This window comes from Castor canadensis, chromosome 10 (assembly GCF_047511655.1).
Source record: "Castor canadensis chromosome 10, mCasCan1.hap1v2, whole genome shotgun sequence".
Lineage (NCBI taxonomy): Eukaryota > Metazoa > Chordata > Mammalia > Rodentia > Castoridae > Castor > Castor canadensis.
The window spans coordinates 3,960,762-3,980,261 of NC_133395.1; the positions used below are offsets into that span (position 1 = coordinate 3,960,762).

At 42.1% G+C, this 19,500-nt stretch overlaps 1 protein-coding gene across 3 annotated transcripts in view; it reads right to left on the bottom strand.

Moving 5' to 3' along the window:
• The window catches only part of Myo16 (myosin XVI), a 518,261-nt gene that overhangs the window by 379,546 nt on the left and 119,215 nt on the right, over positions 1 to 19,500 (bottom strand). For all 3 annotated transcript variants that reach the window (XM_074043002.1, XM_074043003.1, XM_074043001.1), the window contains exon 2: positions 9,376 to 9,639. In XM_074043002.1, the coding sequence (XP_073899103.1) occupies positions 9,376 to 9,601 (226 nt within the window). In that variant the 5' untranslated portion in view covers positions 9,602 to 9,639. The remainder of the gene's footprint in view (positions 1 to 9,375; positions 9,640 to 19,500) is intronic.

Genomic DNA, 19,500 nt, shown 5'->3' on the forward strand with positions numbered 1-19,500 from the left:
TGCCTCCCCTCTGGGCTTGGCTTCCCAAAGGTTCTCTGGGGTATCTGAGTGAGCAGTTAACAAGATAGCAGTGGTGTTGGTACATTTGTCCTCTTCTCCACTGGGAATGCTCTCTCTCTGTTTCTTCCTTGAAGACAAGATGTTGCTTTATGCTTGCTTCAAAATCCAAAATCTCCAATGTGTGAGACATCTGTTTTTTGGTAAATACAACTCTTTTGTGGAGGGTTTACATATATTCCATTTCAAATACATACTCTTAGCTTTGAGTTCTAGAGCCACTTATGCTTGTAGAGCACTTAACACACATCACAATTAGGTTCATCAAAATGTATATATGCCTCCAGGGTGGTGATCTTCTCAGTTGACCTAAGCACCTTGCCTTCAGTTTCTGTCAGGATCAACTTAAGTTCATTTATTGACTGTCATATTTTATAGCTCACAATTTTAGAGAGAGAATGAAGCTGCGTTCAGTCCAAATGCACTGCATCACCACACTATGGCTGAGGGGGCCACCTCCATAAAGGTGGAGTTCATCACACACTGCTCGTTCAACTTCACAATGAGCTCCCTTTCTAAGTATTCCTCGGTACTAAAAAGTAGAAAATGTATACTTAGAAGTACTAAGCCATTTCATAACCAACTCCTTCAGAATTAGGACTTCGGTGACAATCTAGTAACTGTAAGAAGGGGCGACTCTGATGCTGTGCTTTGAGTGTACCCCAGAGGGTCGTGAGTCCCACCACCCATGCGGTGGTGCTGAGTGGTGGGACTTCTAAGGGGTTCCACCTTCCCAGAGGAAGGTAGTTGGGTCACTGGAGATGCCAGTGTTAAGTGCTTTAAGGGGGGAGGCCACTAAACCTTGGAGAGGGTTAGTGTAGTTCTTAGGGGGAACCTGGTTAGCTCCCAGGAGAGTGAGTGGTTATAAAACAAAGCAAACAAAAACACCAGCCTTTCTCCTGCACCACTGTCTCCTTGTCTTGCAATGTCATCTCTTCCACACACTCTCCTGCCACTGTGGTACCATTTGCCATGAGACCTGTCCCAAAATCCAAACAGAAGGTCTACCTGCTCTTGGACACTCAAACTCCAAAACCATGAGCTAAGTCAACTTTTTTTTTCACAGTTCTGGGAATTGAACCCAGGCCTCACACAGGCAAGGCAAGCATTCTACCACATAAGACACACCATCAGTCTTTTTGTTTTAAATATTTTGTTTTCAAAATAGAGTATTTCTGACTTTTCCCTGGCTAGACTCAAACTCATGATTGTCTGGCGTCCATTTCCCCATTAGCTAGGATTACAGATGCGCACCACCATGCCTGGCTAAACTCTTTTCTTCACAAATATCCAGTCTCAGGTTTTTTTTTTTTTAAGAGCAACAGAAAACGATGAATTCAGCTAAGTAATCATACCTTAAGAGGTGGTCTCATTTTATATTTTTCTAATGTATAAATCCCTGAAGGTACACATAAAATTTATTCTTTCACCCAAACCTACACTTTGCAGGGGTAAGGTGGATAGAGAAGAGAAAACCTGGCCCTAAAAATTTGCCTATGCACTTCTAAATAAGGAAATGCCCATCCTGTCAATAAACAGACTATCTACAGATTCTAGACATATTTTTAGAATCTCTAAAACACATTGACGACCTACAAGCACTTGCTATTGTTGGAATTAAAGACTCTCTGGTGCCGAAAACAGACACAGGAGAGACAGAGAAAACCTTATCAAGGCAATTTCTTTTGATCAAAATGGTGCAAGCACATGTTCACTCCAGCTGAGCAGACACACGAGCACAAAATGGCTGCCAGTGGCTCCTCCTTATATCCCTGATGCAGTTGTACCTGCCCCTCGCCTGGGATTTGTCCAGGTCCAAGGTTCACAACCTTTCCGATTGGCTAAAAGGCTTAGGGGATGGGTTACAGCATGTAATTTGGTGGGCAATTTTCATAGGCCATGGTACTGTACAAGAATTTGGAAGAAACAGGGACTCTTTAAACAACAGAAGTCACCTCAGATGGTGACCTGAGGGATCTTAAGTAATCTAGGAGGGTGACATATACTTTGATAGAAAGGATTATCATTCTTACAATTTTCCCTCTCTTTTAATTTAAATTCTTTTTTTCAAACTCATTTAGGGGCCGTTGAATCTCGTGTTTCTGTGTTTCTAATAGGAACAAATTATTTGGGTGGGAGGAGTGATTGTTTGGTGAAGGCTGTCTCAATTAACCGCTGTATTAGTCCTCAGACACAAGGAATTAAGTAACATCCTACTAAAATTAAAACTTCGGCCACTACCACCAAAGAGGTTAAGATTGAGGTCATCCAGTCCTTCCACTCCCAAACCATTTCTCCATTAAGTTAGTGAAGGGATCATTTATACCTGAATGAGCTAGCTCGTTGGATAGGGTAGTTAATCCCTGTAGGGCTTTACTAATGGTTCCATTGGGGGCTATATTATTTGGTATATACATGCAACATGGAACTCCAATCATTATGTAAATCCCTCCCTTTTCAGCCAACACCATGTCTAATGCTAGCTTGGTCCCAATTGCTCTGCTCTTCCTTTGATAGCATCCCTGGTATAGTTAGCAAACCTTTGTGGGTTATAGTAAATATAATTAATCCAATCAACGTTTTTATTGATTGTGGCCACCAAAAGAGTATTGATTTAAATCCTGCTGTAATTTTTTTCTGGCTTTAAATTCATTTGGCACCTCTCTTGGAACCCCAATGGCATCAATATAAAAATGGGGGACCCAATATTGGCTAGTTAGTAGACATTGTCAAGTGTGTGGGAATTTATGATCCCACAGAAATTTCCTCTATCTGCTTCCTCTCTGCACCTTTGACTTTCCGACTCTCTCTGTCTGTTCTTCATCTCTCTGTCTCTTCTATGTCTTTAGCTCTCTCTCTGTCCTCTCTCTCTCTCTCCCTCTTCTTTCTCTGTCTATCTTTCACTTCTCCCTCCCCCTTTCTCTTTCTCTGTCTTGAGTGATTTAACTCAGAGTCAAATTACCAACACTAAAAGCAAATTTGAACACATTTTCCTTTTAAAGGAAAAGAGCTGTTGAACACAGTCTAGATTGGTGCAGTAAACTAAAATGACAAATTGCAGCTAAACTATCACCACCTCCCAGGAGAGGACAATAAAGTGTGAATACAGTAAATTTATACTTACACAAATGCAGTATTCATAACGTAAAAGCATCTGAATTACCTTAAATGGCATGATACAAACTTCAACACACCTCCTACTACAGAAATGTTTTCCTTTGAACGTACATTTCGTTCTTTATACTCAGTAAGAAAATAAAAACCCCTGTAAATGAGACATAAAGTAAAATTGTTTACAAAACACACACCCTGCAAAGTTGGAATGATAATTTAAGTGGAAAGGTTCTCCTGGCAATACTTTCAGTATCTCAGTTGCAGAAACATTTGCGTGTGTGCACTTCAGAAGCTTAACGTTAAATGAGAATATCATCGCCATGATCAATGCAGTTATTTTCCTAGATACACTTCCAAAAGAAGCCAGGCCTGGGCTGGAGATGTTAAAATGCCTTCAGTGAGATTGCTCACCTCTTAAAAAACAACTTAGCTTCTAACTTACAAGACATTCATATTTTTCCTCTAATGCAAAGTGAGGCACATGGGTACTCACGAGGAAGTTTCTAAGGCAGGTGACAGCATCCAAGCAAAGTATTTATACGTATAGGAACACATACATACATGTAACGTGTCATATATATGCTACATATGTGATAGACAAGTATATATTTTATATCATAAATATTCTGCATGATATGTTACATGATGTCAAATATTAGATATGATGCATGTTACTTTTGTATGTATGTTATGATTATATTTATATTTGTGTTTGCTTTTTGAATGGCAATAAAGAGAAAGAACTGGACAGTGAGCCTCCCACTTTTCTTGGTGTAGCGGCCAACATAAAACATAGGGACACAGTGACAGGGACAGATGAAATAGAAGACAATCACCACACAGGTGTGTCTAGACAATGGCACACAGCACGCTCTTTATGTGCTTGGCATGCCCCACAAACTGGAATAAATGTTTCTTATGCCTTATCTTGTTTACTGTTCATGACAGAGACAACACACATTTCTGAAGCTGTTGGGGGAAGTCTTTAGACAGGCATCCTACATAACTCCCTCTTGTAGTCATGGAAGACACGAAGATGAGGAGCACTAGAGAAGGTCAGCATTAACATCAATTGATGAAGAAACAGCTGAATGATCCAGCAATAAAGTTTGAACTTATATCAACCATTAAAATGCTAATACATTATTCTAATGTAAACATTAAAGTATATCGCTATGAAGGATGTCTTAGCCTGGGCTGCTGTATAAAAGTATTGTATTACTCCAGAGGCACCTGCACACCCATGTTTATCGAGGCACTATTCACAATAGCCAAGTTATGGAAACAGCCAAGATGCCCCACCACCGACAAATGGATTAAGAAAATGTGGTATCTATACACAATGGAATTTTATGCAGCCATGGAGAAGAACGAAATGTTATCATTCGCTGGTAAATGGATGGAATTGGAGAACATCATTCTGAGTGAGGTTAGCCTGGCCCAAAAGACCAAAAATCGTATGTTCTCCCTCATATGTGGACATTAGATCAAGGGCAAACACAACAAGGGGATTGGACTTTGAGCACATGACAAAAGCCAGAGCACACAAGGTGTGCACACAAGGTGAGGATAGGTAAGAAATCCAAAAAACACATGATAGCATTTCATGCCCTCAATGCAAAGAAACCAATGCAGAAACTTTAAAGTGATAGAGGCCAATAAGAGAAGGGGACCAGGAACTAGAGAAAAGGTGAGATCAAAAAGAATTAACCTAGAAGGTAACACACACGCACAGGAAATTAATGTGAGTCAACTCCCTGTATAGCTATCCTTATCTCAACTAGCAAAAACCCTTTGTCCTTCTTATTATTGTTTATACTTTCTCTTCAACAAAATTAAGAGATAAGGGCAAAATAGTTTCTGCCTGGAAGCGGGGGTGGCGGGGGGCGGGGGCAAAGAAGAAGAGAGAAGGGGCAGGGGGAAAGGGAGGGGGCAGGGGAAAGGGTGGGGAGAAATGACCCAAACGTGTGCACATATAAATAAAAGAAAAATAAATAACAGTATTGTAGGCTGACTGGCTTGACAACAGACAGTATCATTCCAAGCTGGAAATTTCCAAGCTGGAAAGTCCAAGACCCAGGTTCCTGACCTGCAGAGAGCTGCTTCCTGACTGTGTCCTCCTCATGGTGAAGAGGAAGCTCTGGACTCTCTCCCTTTGTGAAGGGCACTAACCCCATAATGGGGAACCACCTGGTGACCTCATTTCAATCCCACCACCTCTTGAAGCCCCACTTGCTAATACTTTGCTCTGGGTTTAGGCCTTCCACAAATGAGTGTGGCCGAGAACCAAACGCTCAGTCCTTTCTGCTTGCTATTGCTCCTGTCACTTTGTCACTACATATGACATTGGTCAGTACACCAGAACAGAGGGGACTCTGCTATCAGCTGCTTCCCTCCATTGACATTCAGAAAACAAACACAAAACAATGTCTTCAATGACACCCAACTTAAGGACAGTCATGGATTATTTGAATAAAATTGTTCTTTGCTTCTTTTGAATTGAAGAATCAAATCTGACTGCGTGCCTTAAACTTAGTATCTGTACACCAATATTCATGTATGGACGACCTGCTACGTACAATGTGCTCATTCACTCATCTTTGCATATTTTTTTTTTTGGCAGTGCAGGGCTTTGAACTCAGGACCTCATCCTTGCAAAGCACTCCACCACTTGAGCCACTCTGCCAGTCAAGATGCTCTTGCACACTTAAAAACATAGGTCAGTGAGTCTTACGCCATGCATGTGAAAGGATTTTAATTTGGCAAGAAATACTATGTGCTTACTGATAAACTTATATTATATCTCCCCAAAACTGTCCCTAAGTATACATGCTGAATAATTTCTGTGAAGGAAAATTTCTATGTGAAAATCTTTGGGTAGAAAATCAAATAGTTAATAATAAGTCAAAGGAGTGAAAAAACCATGCCACACCACGTCTGAAACTTCTGAGTCGTATTTCATCTTTTTAGATTTTACTTTTCACGTCTGGTTTTTGTTCTCGTACTACACTTCTGAATCTAGAGCCTTGCACATGCTAAGCAAGCATGTTACCAGTGAACTACACCCCTGCCCTATTTGTGCATTGAGTATGCTCATTCCCTAATCTGCAGGTCCCCCACTCCGTCCTCACTCCTGCTGACAGCCACGGGGTGGGCATAGGAGGTGTGCTAAGAGCCCCCTGCATAGGCTGCCATCCTGCTACACTTGCCCTAGACTGCAGCTCCTCAGTCCCTCCTCTGCACCAAGGTCTCCTAGGCATCTTCCGTAGTCCCACTGTACCTCAGTGTACTTTAGGAGCATTCTCCTCTGTTTCCACTCCTTCCAGAAAGGTCCCCAAGCCTGGCAGGTCCAGGTCCTGGGCTGCTCGCCCGCATTGCCACCTGTTGCAGCGTGTTCTGGCTTCCCCTACAGAATCCATTCTCCAAGGAGTGCAGCCCACCACTGCAACTTTACCAGACTTCACTTTGCTAATTAATTGTCTTGCATTTTATTTTCTCTTTCTCAATAGATTAGAGATTCTTGAGAGCAGATTCCTATCTCATCCTGGTTTTTGGTCATCTAAGTGAATAGAACTGCTTAGGAAGGATTGATTCAGGTTGGTTGACCTGAAAGCTTTCCAAAAAATATAATTAAAAGAAATGTTATAATTTGTGAAACAGCTGCCCTTGGATCTCTGGGTATATTACTTTCTTACTCTTAATTTCTTTCTAATCCTATCTTAGATATCATTTTGCAATAATCTATGATAGTTTACACGAGACTTCCTAAGTTTACACATATGTGTTGTGTTTCATTACTTTTAAATCAAATAGGGTGTAAAAGTGAAGACTCATATCTGTTGTGTAACATAGGAAGTAGCAAAGAGGCAGGCTAGGATAAGGACAGGTGACACGGGGATCAAAACAAGCCAGAATCAGGAGCAAGGACCACAATGAAACACTGTGCTACACGGTCTTTTAAGAAAGCACACATGCATTTCTCCTTCAGCACACACCCTTCCCCATTAGTGATAATACATAGTAGAAAAACAATTCCTCTACAGTTCCTACAATCTTGTCCCAAATGTGTAATGTGCCCATGTCTTAAGCATGTCTGGCATGGCAATTCTTTTGACTAAAAGAATGCTCATAAAAGTTCTAAATAATATGCACCCATGTCACAAGACCCAATGTATCCACGCTTGGGTAGTAAAGTCTAAACACTGCAACAGAAAAATAGAAAGTTACCTGGTGTCTAACACAAAGAAACCACTTATCTGGGGGAAGTTTATGCTAAACTCCCAAACCTTTTTTAGCTAAGGTAACACCCCAGGGGAAGAACCACCTGTGCCATTCTCTTCACATACGTGCTCCACTTCCTCTTGCTGCTTTGCCTTACTTGCCTAATAAACCGTTTCCCAGCCTTTTGCCGTATGCATTGTCCAGAACTCTTTTCTCCAACGCATTCAACAATCATGAACAATTAACTAGTTGAGGTTTTCCCTTCTATTGAAAGCTTCTTGGACTCCACTTTGGCGACAGAAGCACTGTGACCAGCCTCTTAGGGACTGTGGTGCAGCAGACAGTGCTCTGTCCTCTCAGGTACAAAGGGGATTGGATCAGAGGACCTCTTTGGTACCTTCGAGCTCACAGGTCTGCTACTGTCACTGGATTTGATCATCTGAAATATGCATGTGTTTATGATATACCCGTACATATGAGATAGTTCAGAACTTTCTGGATGATAACAGCTTAACTAGAAGGTCGTGCAAAACCATGAAAAGAATAATTTTATTCTGATCGTAGCTATCTTTGTATATACTGCACCGTCAATTTTCTTGTTTGCAGATTCAAAATCCCTACCTCAAAGTCTTGGAAACACATATTACTAAATCTATTAATTTTCCAGATCCAAAAGATTACAAATGTGAATAGGTCAGGGAAAGTGCTGCCAGCAAACGAGCTACAAAAGAAAATGGTTTGAGAGCTTTTTGGATTTCAAACTGTGGCTAATGCCTTGTGATGAATGCATATTTTAGATTAACTCAACAACCAGTTTCAGAAGTTCATTTGTTTCTTTGACGCCTTCTCCACTTATACCCAGCACTGGAACCTGTCCTTCACACTAGAACTTGAGAAAGAAGATTGTAAAAATGCAACTGGACAAACTTATACACAAGCATCTGCGGAAGCTGAGAAACTGAGTCAGCCTTGGGGCATGGGTGCTTGCCGTGTGGCACTGCAATCCAGAGAAATTCAAGAAACAGCAAAGCCAGAGAAGATGGAAGAAAACAAACGCAGCGGGGGCATCGGATCCCTGATTGCGAAGCACCCTGCAGAGACACAGTCACCAAAAGATGACCACACTGCCGTAAAGCAGACCCACGGAACAGACCCCAGAAATAAAAGCAGCATCTGTAGCCCACTGAGTCTCCAGAGCAGCCAGGAGCACACGCTGCGGAAAGCAGGGCCTATTCGGTGCAGGGCACTGGGAAAGCTGGCTGTTCCTATGTTGCAAGTTCCCTTTATTTCTCATTGTGTGCAGACACCCTCGGAGGGGTGGTCCCAGGGTGTGGGTGGTGGGGAGGGGGGGTGTGGGAGGTGGATGTGGTGCAGACGCCGTGTGCACATGTTTGTTGATAGGAAAATGAGACCTGCGGAAACTGTTCCGGGAATGGGGGGAGGGAGGTCACAATGTACCCCAGCACAACAATAAAAAGAAATGTACAAAAAAGTAACAAAAAATGGATCGACGACTTAAACCCAAAACTGACGCTCTCACACTCTTGGAAGAAGACGTAGGGACAGTTCACGACGAAGGTACAGGCAATGAATTTTGCATGAATTGGCTCAGATCTTGAGAATTTCGGGGGAACTGACTTTACTGTATCTCTCGATGTGTGTTAAGAATTTATGAAATTTACAGCCAGTGACAGCGTCAAAGGAAAAAATTCACTGATTGAAATTTTTCACTACTTGACTCTGTTGAAAGGAAATTACTTGCTTTTCAAATACGTAATTCTTAAAAAAGCAAAAGCCAGCAGCAATGTCGCCAGATTTGTATTTTTTCATCTTTATCTGGAGACTTAGGACTTTCAGTTTTATGCATGGAAAAGCACATTTTTCTTTCCTTGGATTTTTCTGGGGAATGGAGTTTTTGTCCGGCCTCCGCCCCGAACCCGCGCATGCACCATGAGCGAGCTCGCTCTTCGCTCGGTCGCGTACCTTCCCTGTCGTGGTGGTGGACGATGGCATCCTGCACCATGGCCCCCAGCGGGAAGCGCACCCTCGCGGCCCGGCCATGCCGCGCTCTGCGCACGGCCCGCTCCTGCCTCTGCAGCGCCTGCTCCCGCTCGTAGTAGGCTTTGACCTGCTCGCCGCGCATGCGCTTCACCAGCCGCTGCCTTTGGCCCAGGGGCAGGGACTCCAGCAGGCACTGGTCAATTTCCATGTCGTGGGACCGGAAGACGTTGCATAGCTGGAAGCAACCTGCAAGGAAGGACAGAAAGGTCACCAACCTATTGCGACAAGCAGCAGAGCGGCCATTGCCCAAGTCCTGGGGACATTCAGTCGTCCTTGTGTTGGATGTGCGCCTATCAAGCACCTCCAGGGGTCCGGGAGGCGGAGCTGATGTGTTACTTAGTATTTCATAATAAAACGAGTGACAGAATTAGATACTAACTATCCATGCTTTGCTTTTCTGTAACTCGATACCAAAGGCCCAGGTGTTGAACCGTTGTCTCAAACTTCTAATTGGATAAAGCTAACCAAGCCTTGCATGTCATATTGGGGCAGAAAATCACTGCAAGTCTTTCAGCACAAACCGGCTTGGCGCAGCCTTGTGGCTCGAGTGCCTTCGCGAACTGAGTGCTAAATGCTGTGAATTGCTCCGACCATGCACGGGTCATTTACCAACCTGGTGCTCAACTGTCTTCCTTGCGGCCGGTGACATTTATTTCCACGAGACACAAACATGGTTACGTATAAAGATGGAAATAGATCTTTATTTTGGCATCGCAAAATCATGGTTAAGATTATGTCTACTGGGGTCTTTATTTTATTGATAGTTATTAATAAACTGGATTATCCATTGGGAAATTAAAAATACCCACTTTCTTTCAAACTGCTATTTCCCATAACACCACCTAAAGCACGTGTAATGAAATTGAACACTTATATTTACCACTATGTTAAAATTTTACTGTGGGCATGAAATAGATGTAAACGTGCCAGAAATTCTAGAATCTGGCTCATAAATACAGACTCAAATATGTGTTTTTATGTCCTTTTTTAAATATAAAAGATACCTTTTTTATTTTGGACAGGGTCTGGTTAGGTAGCCAGACTGGCCTGGAACTCAGTTGCCCAGGCTGGTTTCAAACTTGTGATCATGAGTGCCAGAGGCATGGACCATATTCCGGCTAGATGTACTTTTCCTTTAAAAATGGTTGTGTCGTGAGGCCCAAACAAGTTAATGTAGCTATGCATGCAGTCTGGCAGATTCTATGGCAAATCCGAAAACATCACATATTACGGGTCCTCGCCATCATTTCCCTGAAAAGACAAGTGGTGAAAACACTACATCTGTTTCTGTTTCTCTCGACACTTTGCATCCCTATGCCATCCCTGTCTGGTACATAAAGAAAGCACAGTTGAGAGAGGTTGTGACTAGTCCGAGATGAAGAAGTGACGGTGGCAGAGTCAGAAGTGCTTCACACAGGCTCAAGAATACTCAAGATAAAACACAGGGATTCTCCAAATCAGGAGTTCACTGTGCAATTGCTTTCACGTAGGAGAGGAGAAGGGAGAGGAAAGTGGCCTGGGGGATTTTGTTTTCACATATTTGCATTTGAAAAACCTAAACATTTTACAGGCACGTTTTCATAAGACTCTTCATAAGTATTTGTGACAGTGATATTGGAAGAATCAATCTCTGCATATAAAATGTTCCCTTTCCAGTGACCTCCATGCAGGTGGATGGCAGTGGTTCTGAAAAAAAGGCAAATTGCTGCAGTGCACGTGGTCTGTGAAGCCGTGATCAATGTGCAGCTCGTCTGCGTGTACTCAGTACCAAGCCAGAAATGTCTTCTGACTTCACATCTGTTTAGAAAACGGTACGATGTTTAATTAATGGACTTTGATGTCGAAACGCTTTGACTTCTGTGCCTGTCCTCACTTGTCATTAGGTGCCCAAGGGATCATCGGGGCCACTGGAAACCTGAAGGAGTAAAGCAGCATCTGCAGTGTCCTGTGGGGATTAGCATGCCCGGCACAGAAGAGGATAATCTGACAAACACAGCAGTCCTCCACTTCTGAGCTCCTAAGAAGGGGCTCCTGGTGAAATTGTCAATTAACTTCCAAGGACCCTCCAGTGACAAGCTATGATTCATTGAGCAGTCCTTCACAGGCTGTCAAAAGGGGGCACCGAGGGTTACTGTTAATTTCCTTGTTTACTCTTATGATTTGGGAAAATCAAAGGTCATCATTGTTAAATTTCAAATTTATACACTCATAAAATATAGATTTTTAATGTATTTCTTATTAAATAATATCCCATACTTTGACTTTAAATAGCCTATAAATTTATAAATTAATTTTTATCATCTAAAAATGTATTAGATGATGTGACCTTTTTTTTTGTCCAATTATGGGTGGATTGACTACACCACGTGTATGTGTGTCTGTTAACATGCAAAACAGCACACTCAACTCCATGGGAAGCAGAAGTGTGACACAGTCTATTGAGAACCTGGTTGAAGGAGGTCACTAGCGACAACAGTAATTAACACCTAAGGATATGCGATGAGCAGGTTGGGAAGGCAGGTGGGCAAGATATGAGACTGAGCTGGTGTCACCTGTGGGCTGGGTGGGCTCCTCTGGGGCCACGGTGCTGTTCTCTACCTTGCATGAGGCCACGCGTGAACTAACATGACTCTGATGTCATAAGAGACTCATTCTTACCACAACACACAGGGAAACGAGCTGCAAAATGCACCCATGAGAGGCAGTGTGTGTTTGTCATTGTGGCAGAACGGCTCGCTCTTCCCAAACCAATTCTTCTCCCCATCAGACACATGCAGGTGTCACTGTTCAGGTTCCCGGACACAGCTCGCAGCCTCCCACGCTTTTACTATGTTCTTCCCCTATGTTCAGGCTGATGCCTCTGAGGTCCCTCTGGAGGCTACATGTCAAGAAAAGCCACACAGGAATAGAGCCCTGGTCCCTTTGTCACTGCCTGGAGGAGATCCTCCCACACGGAGCCCTTAACTTTATCTGAGCAAGAATTTGCCTTCTATTGGGTTAGCCCCTGAGGCGGGGTCCTCACGGTTATGAGTAACACTGTGCTAAGTACAGACGTGCTTGAGGACTTATTTTTTCACAGTGTTGAATGGTGATCCATGTGAGCAGTAGTATTTTTGATGAGGACTGCTTAGCAAGCCTGAGGCTGAGAGTTCAAATCCCAGTACTGCCCCCCAAAATGCAGAAAGGCAAAATTAAAGTAAATAAATATGCAACATCTGATTGCCCATTCCTTGGGTTGGAGGTCTCTATGCACTGTGTCATGGGTTTATAATATTATATTACAGATATAAGAAACAAAGAATACAGTTGAGGGGAAACAAAGCAAGAAAATGAACTCCTGAAATTATTCGGTTGCCCAAATACTAGAAATTCCTTCATCTCAACTGGAATGAAAGATGTCACATGATACAGCACCATCCATATTGAAGAATTCAAGCACACCCTGTGATTTCTACGTAAGGAGGGAAACAGTACAAAGAGAGCACAGATAATTGATTCAGAAGACATTTACAAAAGCTTGCAGCCATGTTTCAGGGGACAGAACTTGTGGTTGACTTATGAAATTGACTGTCTCAGGACACAAAGCAAAGTAAATCTCAACAAATACTGAGGAGAAATGACCCGGGCACTGTCTGAACACAGTCGAGAATGGGATATCAACTCCAGAAATGGAACCTGACTTCCCAACATGTTCAGAAATGTAAAAGCTGGTTCTAAATACAGTGTTAGAACCAGGAGAACATCACAGAATTAATAAATTTTTGTCCATTCATTAACAAAATCAAAATCAAAACTTTGTGGATGAAAGGAAAGCAGGTCATAGAAATAAGTTTATATCCTTACATTCATACTAAAAATAATACAGTTTCAAAAATCAACAGGAAGAGTGTCTGCACATAAACTTAGAAAAAAACAATAAGGGAAGCGCAAAGGAAATCATGAAATGAGTGTATTAATAAACAGAAAGGAATCCAGGAAAGCTCTAAGATGAAGAAAGACATGGACAATATCTAAAAAAAAAAATTACAACTTACAAAAATGACCCAAGAAGAAATAGAGGATGAGCACCAGTGGCTCACGCTGTAATCCTAGCTACTCAGGAGGCAGAGATCAGGAGGATCGTGGTTCAAAGTCAGCCTGGGCAAAGAGGAAGACCCTATCTCAAAAATACCCAACACGTACACACACACAAAAGGACTAGTGGAGTGACTTGAGTGGTACTGCCTCACAAGTGTGAAGCCCTGAGGTCACACCCCAGAACCACAGAAAAGAGAAGGAAATAGAAAAATGAATAGATCTATACTTACATTAATTAAATTAATTAAAAACCTATTCACAAAAATCCACTAAAACCCAAGAAAAACCAACAAAAAGTGGCTCAAATGATTTTAGCAGCACTTAAGTAATGTATAACACACAGTCTTACATGCATTGTTCCTTCAGAGAGTACAAAAAAGCTGGTTATTACTTAAACTCATTTTCTAAAAGTACCAAAGGCCTGATATGGACATCAAATGAGGTCATGAAGAAGTAGTTCATAAATCCCACTTATAAGTCACACAGCCCACAAGCATATATATGAGCCAAAGAAACCAAAAAATGTGTATTTTGTCAGTGGAACAAAAAGACAGCTTCTCTGTAAAGATCTAATACTGAGACCAGATATGGTGGTACACACCTGTAATACCAGACTCAAAAGCAGATACAGGAAGATAGCAAGTTGCAGGTCAGCCTGGGGTCAAAATAATACCCTGTGTCAAGAAACAACCAGAACCTAGTAATGCAAATTTCTGCTTTAAATTCTGTAAAATTCAGAAAAAGAAATTCCTCTATTCTTGCTTCTATTCTACCTTGAAATGAAGCTCTTAGCACAGGAAAAAATAAGGAAAAGAAGTAAGGGGCATACAATGTGCACGTTTGCAGAGCGGAAAAACATCAGGTGATGTAAATACTGTATCTACACAGAAAAAACACCTTGCCGTGGAATTGGCCAGGAAGACCCACAGCCCAGAAGTCGATATCCACACAAAATGTCATGGTTCTCCCAAGCCTAACCACAGGAGCTCCTGTCAGTACACATCGCAAATCCTAGAAAGACTTTAAAATGCCACTGCCTGACAAAGTTGACAAGTGCCATTATCAATGGAAATGGGAACTAAGTAGTAAAATTTAAGAGGTGTCTTTCCTAAAACCAAGATGTGTATTCTGGACCCGTCTTGAAATGTGTGTTGTAGATAAAGCAAACATGAAACAGTCTACCACTCAATGTACTATCTAAAGTTAACAAAAATAAAATCCTTTAAACCAGTTCTATTTTTAGAGAAAGCAAGTCTATGTCACCCCCTGTGCTTGTAATTATTTTCTATTTGTAGCATTGATTGGAGAAGAGGCACTTAGATGAACAGGACAGAATAGAGCCAACACACAGAAAGACATAAGTTCCACACAAATGCAGCCAGTGGGTTTGTGACAAAGGTTCCAGCGAGTCACCCTCGGAGCTCGGACTGTTCAGTAAACAATGGCGAGCAACAGGACACATACAAAGCAAAACGAATGTGCCTCGCCCCAAACCTCATTCTGTATTAAAAGTGAATGCAAAACTGATCATAGATTTCAAGTCCAAACATAAAGCTATAACTTCTAGAAGATAACATAAAAAATCTTAGACGTCACATAGAAATGTGAGTAATAAAAAAATAGTAATTTGGGCTTCATCAAAACTGAAATCTTGTTGCATTAAGAGGTTAAAAACAAAAGCTACAAACTCAGAAAAAGCACTTGCAATCCACATATCTGAGAAAAGACTCTCATCCAGAATATATAAAGACTCAAAATCAACAATACAGGAAACATTCCAATTAGAACATGTAAAAACATGCAAAGACTGTCACTGAGACGTAAAGCTGAATGTCAGCATAAGATTTCCAGGGTGACTAGACACTAGGACGTGTAGATTAAAAACATCTATTACAAGAACACTAAAACTTAAAAAATAGCACCAATGCCTCATGCTGGCGAGGATGTGGAGGAACTGAGTCAGAAACAGCCATAGTAGTGGAAAAACGAAACACTACAACCATTCAGAAAAAGAGTCCTGCAGTTTCTTTAGAGAGCCAATGATGTCGTAACTTTTTGGATGAGATTATGCATCACATCAAGATGGTCTGGTGGCCTTGGCGTGCTGAGGTGTCACCACCTCAAAGCAAAGATGAGACACCTGCCCTCTTCAGGTGAGGTAGGGAAGGAGGGCTCTGTCTTGGAACAAGGTCAGATGTTAGCTGGGTCAGCTCTGTCCACAGAGCAAGAACCCAGAAACAAGACCAGAACACAGTGTAGAGAGAAGGCTTGTTTATTATGGCTGGTTTTTTTCTTAGTTTTTTGAACTAGATTTGGGGGAATATGCTTTTCTCCTTCAGGAATGGATCTCAAAAAGCTGAGAGAGGAATGACTTCTTGCAGAAGACTCAACACACTCTTGGCATGACTGAAATTCTATAGCTTTTGCCCTACTTCTCTAAGAGAAACAGGAATTGTTGGCATCAAATAAAAATATTAAGGTTTCCCTTGTGAAAGAAAGGAATTACTCACTGTAGTCTATAGGCAAGAATATATTTTTATGGACTTTAGGAGGAAGAGTCATAATTCAAAAACACCTTGTATTTGCAGTTTAGGGGACGCTCCTATCCGGACCTCAGATGTTCGGTTGACTGAGCGATCACTGTGCCATCTGGGATCCCTGACCCCAGCAGGTACTGAAGCATGTCCCCTTGACTCAAGGAAAGTTAACTCCACAGTGTGAGCTGCACCTCAGAGGAAGGCAGACTTCATCCTAGACAAAAGAGTTCCTCTGCTCTTGCCTTTCTTCTCTCTCTCTCTCTGGGTGCTGTCTGATGAGCCAGCCCTTGATCTATATAGGGCCCCTGAATGCTCCTCTCAGGTTTCGCTTCCAAGAGACACCATCTAAGACGTGTGTGTGTGTGTGTGTGTGTGTGTGTGTGTGTGTGTATGTGTGTGTGTAAACCCTCTTCAGTTTCTATTAATGTTTGTAATTCACACTAGGGAACTTTTTTCTGTTGATGCAAAATTTATACAGATTGAACATATATGATGTGAGTTTTCAAAATTTGAAAGTAATAATTAAAGCATAAAATAATGCATGTACACAGAATGAAGTTAGGTCTTCTTTACATCTTGTGAAAAAATTAATTCAGTGTGGATTAAAAGCCCACTGTGAGACTTAAATCTGTGAAACTTGTTGGGAAAAGCCTCTTGACATGGAAGTGAAGATGGTTCCTTGGCTATGACACCAAAAGCACAGGTTATGAGAGGAGAAGTAGACAAATAGGACGTCATCAAATTTAAAGACTTTCGAGCATCAGAGGTCATGATTAACTGTGAAAAGGAAACCCGTGGGGTGGAAGAACACACTCCCAATCGAGTGTCTGCTAAGAGGCTGACTTCAGCATGTATAAAGAACTCAACAAGACAAAAACTAACACGCGATGAAACAGACACATGCCTTGCTAGAAACTCCTGCGAAGAGGACAGATGAATGGTCAAGACACCCAGGAGAGTATCCAATATTACCAATTATAAAAGAAACACTGATGAAACCACAAAGAGATAGAGCTGCATCTCCGTTAACAGTAAGAACCCAAAAATAAGATGTGATGAAGCTGTGGAGAAATTCAAATCCTCCTTCACTGTTGGGACTGCTGCAAAATGGCGTGATCATATACAAAACCTTACAAAAAGCTAAAAATAGAACAATCGTATTACCTTACAATTCCACTTCTGGGTAAATATCTATAACAATTGAAAATAGGGCCTCAAACGGATATTTGGACATCCATGTTCATAGGAAGACTGTTCAAATAGCCAAAACGTGGAAGCAACGCAATTTCTATAGATGATGGAGAAACACACAATGGAATATTATCCAGCCTTTAAAAAGGAAGGGCACATGTTACACCTGGATGAACCCTGAAGATATGGTGCTACTGAAATAACCCTGTCACTAAAATTTAAGTACAGTGGGACTCAACTTACACTTAGTAAAGTATCCAACCTCTTAGAAAGTAGAGGTCTGAACTGTGGTCAACAGTTTCAACTTTGCAAGATGAAAACATGCTCGAGGTGTGACACAATGGGAATTCATTGAGCCAACACTTAGACATGTTTACAACAGTAAATTTCGTGGTGAATTCTGAAGACAATTCTTAAGTTGAAAAAAAAAAACCAGTAAGACACGAGAGGCTGCATCACACACACGCCTTAAGCATTTGATGAAAACGGGGGCTTCTCACTTATTCCAGTCTGTACAAATGTTAGCTATGCATTCTGAATGCCTGAAAGATGCTGCCCGTGAAGAATCTGCGTGTGCTCAAACACAGATGTGCACAGATGCTGACGACTGCTCAGCCAGCAACTCGTCCCGCAGGACTTCCATTCTCAGAGTCCATTGTTGTGTGGCGACTTTTTAACTGCATATTACAGCTAGAGGTTTTTTCACTGCATATTACAATGACAATGAAACAAAGAGCAATCCGCTTCAGCAGACTCCCCCAGAGCCTTAAGACGCCCTTCTTAGGACCGAAGTCTTAAAAAGTGCTAGACTTTAAATCCTCATAGTCAAACTGTAGGAAGGCATCCTTCATTAAAGGCCATAAAAAATAAATAAATAATGGAAGAATGACACTGCCCTTTGGCAAGATACAGATGCTATGACCTAAGAGAATCTAGCCTCCACTGAAACATTTGTACAAACGTCGGACATAAGACTACCGAAGTAAACTCGGAGAACCTAAATTCCCCTCAAAAAAAATCAAGAACCTTTTTCATTTTGCCATTGTTCAGCCACCTTTCAAAGTTTTCAGTTTATGTGTGTGGGGGCCGTTTCTTGGATTTCCATCCAATTATTTGAGCTGTTGTTCTCATAAGAGAATGACAAATGCCTTCTCTTTGAACTAAAATGGAAATTAAACAAATGCCCATGACATAAAAACACTGCACTTTCTTTATTACTGAGTATCAATTCATGCTTTCCTACATTTAATATTTCTTCACACTATTTCTTTATTAACAATTTATTTGATTACGATAAAATGCTTTTCAGTACATACACCAGTCACCATTCCCTTCTGGATCTGTTTCTAGGTAACAATAAACTCAAAATTGTCACTTGGTGGGCATTTCTGGTTCATCTTTCAAGTGGACCTGATACCCACCCCATCTGTGGTTACCTGAAGGCACCCACGCACGTGCACTCTGTCCCGTGCCACAGGTGCCCGTGGGCTCCAGCCCCAGTGCAATGATTTATCTGGCATGCAGAGAACTGATGGCCAGCGTTCCCCAGTCTGGTGACCTGCAACTCCCCTTTGGGTTCCAAGCCACATGGTTGCTGGCTGTGTGACTGTAACCAAAGTGCTTTTCCTCTCTATGTCTCACTTTGACCAGGGAGGATGGAAAGACAAAACGCAGGCAGAATGTCAGCACAAGGTCTGCCTCATCAGATACACACTAGAGAAGGACTTCTCCCATAATTCCCTAAAGATCAGAACTGCCTGCAGATAGCTGCTGAATGGCTCGCCACACTGTCACCTCAGACCTGTCATGTCCCAAGGTCCCTGCACACTGAATACCATGCTTCCACTCCTGGCATCTCAAGATTTGGGGGTGCAAATTGCTGTCCTGTCCCTTCCAAGAGAGGAGGAGGTTTTGGAAGTAAAATAGTTCCCAACCAATGTAGACCTGCACCGGCTGTTACTCAGTGGAGTTGTCCTTGGCTTCATACTCAGAAGAGTAAACGTAGACCCCCTGCTGCATGGACTCATGGTGGAGCCCTCCAACACTGTCGCCTCCTGCTCTGACTGCACGTCTGCCTTCCTCAACATCTTCACCTCTGAATGGGAGACACGCAGCTCACCCTTCCTGCCAGAAAAGACATTTCATGGACCAGGTCCCTGCAGTGGAGACTGGCTCTGAGCAGGACACACTCAGGGTCAAAACCTGTGTCTTCTATGTAGCTGGAAGCTTCCTGGATCCTTTC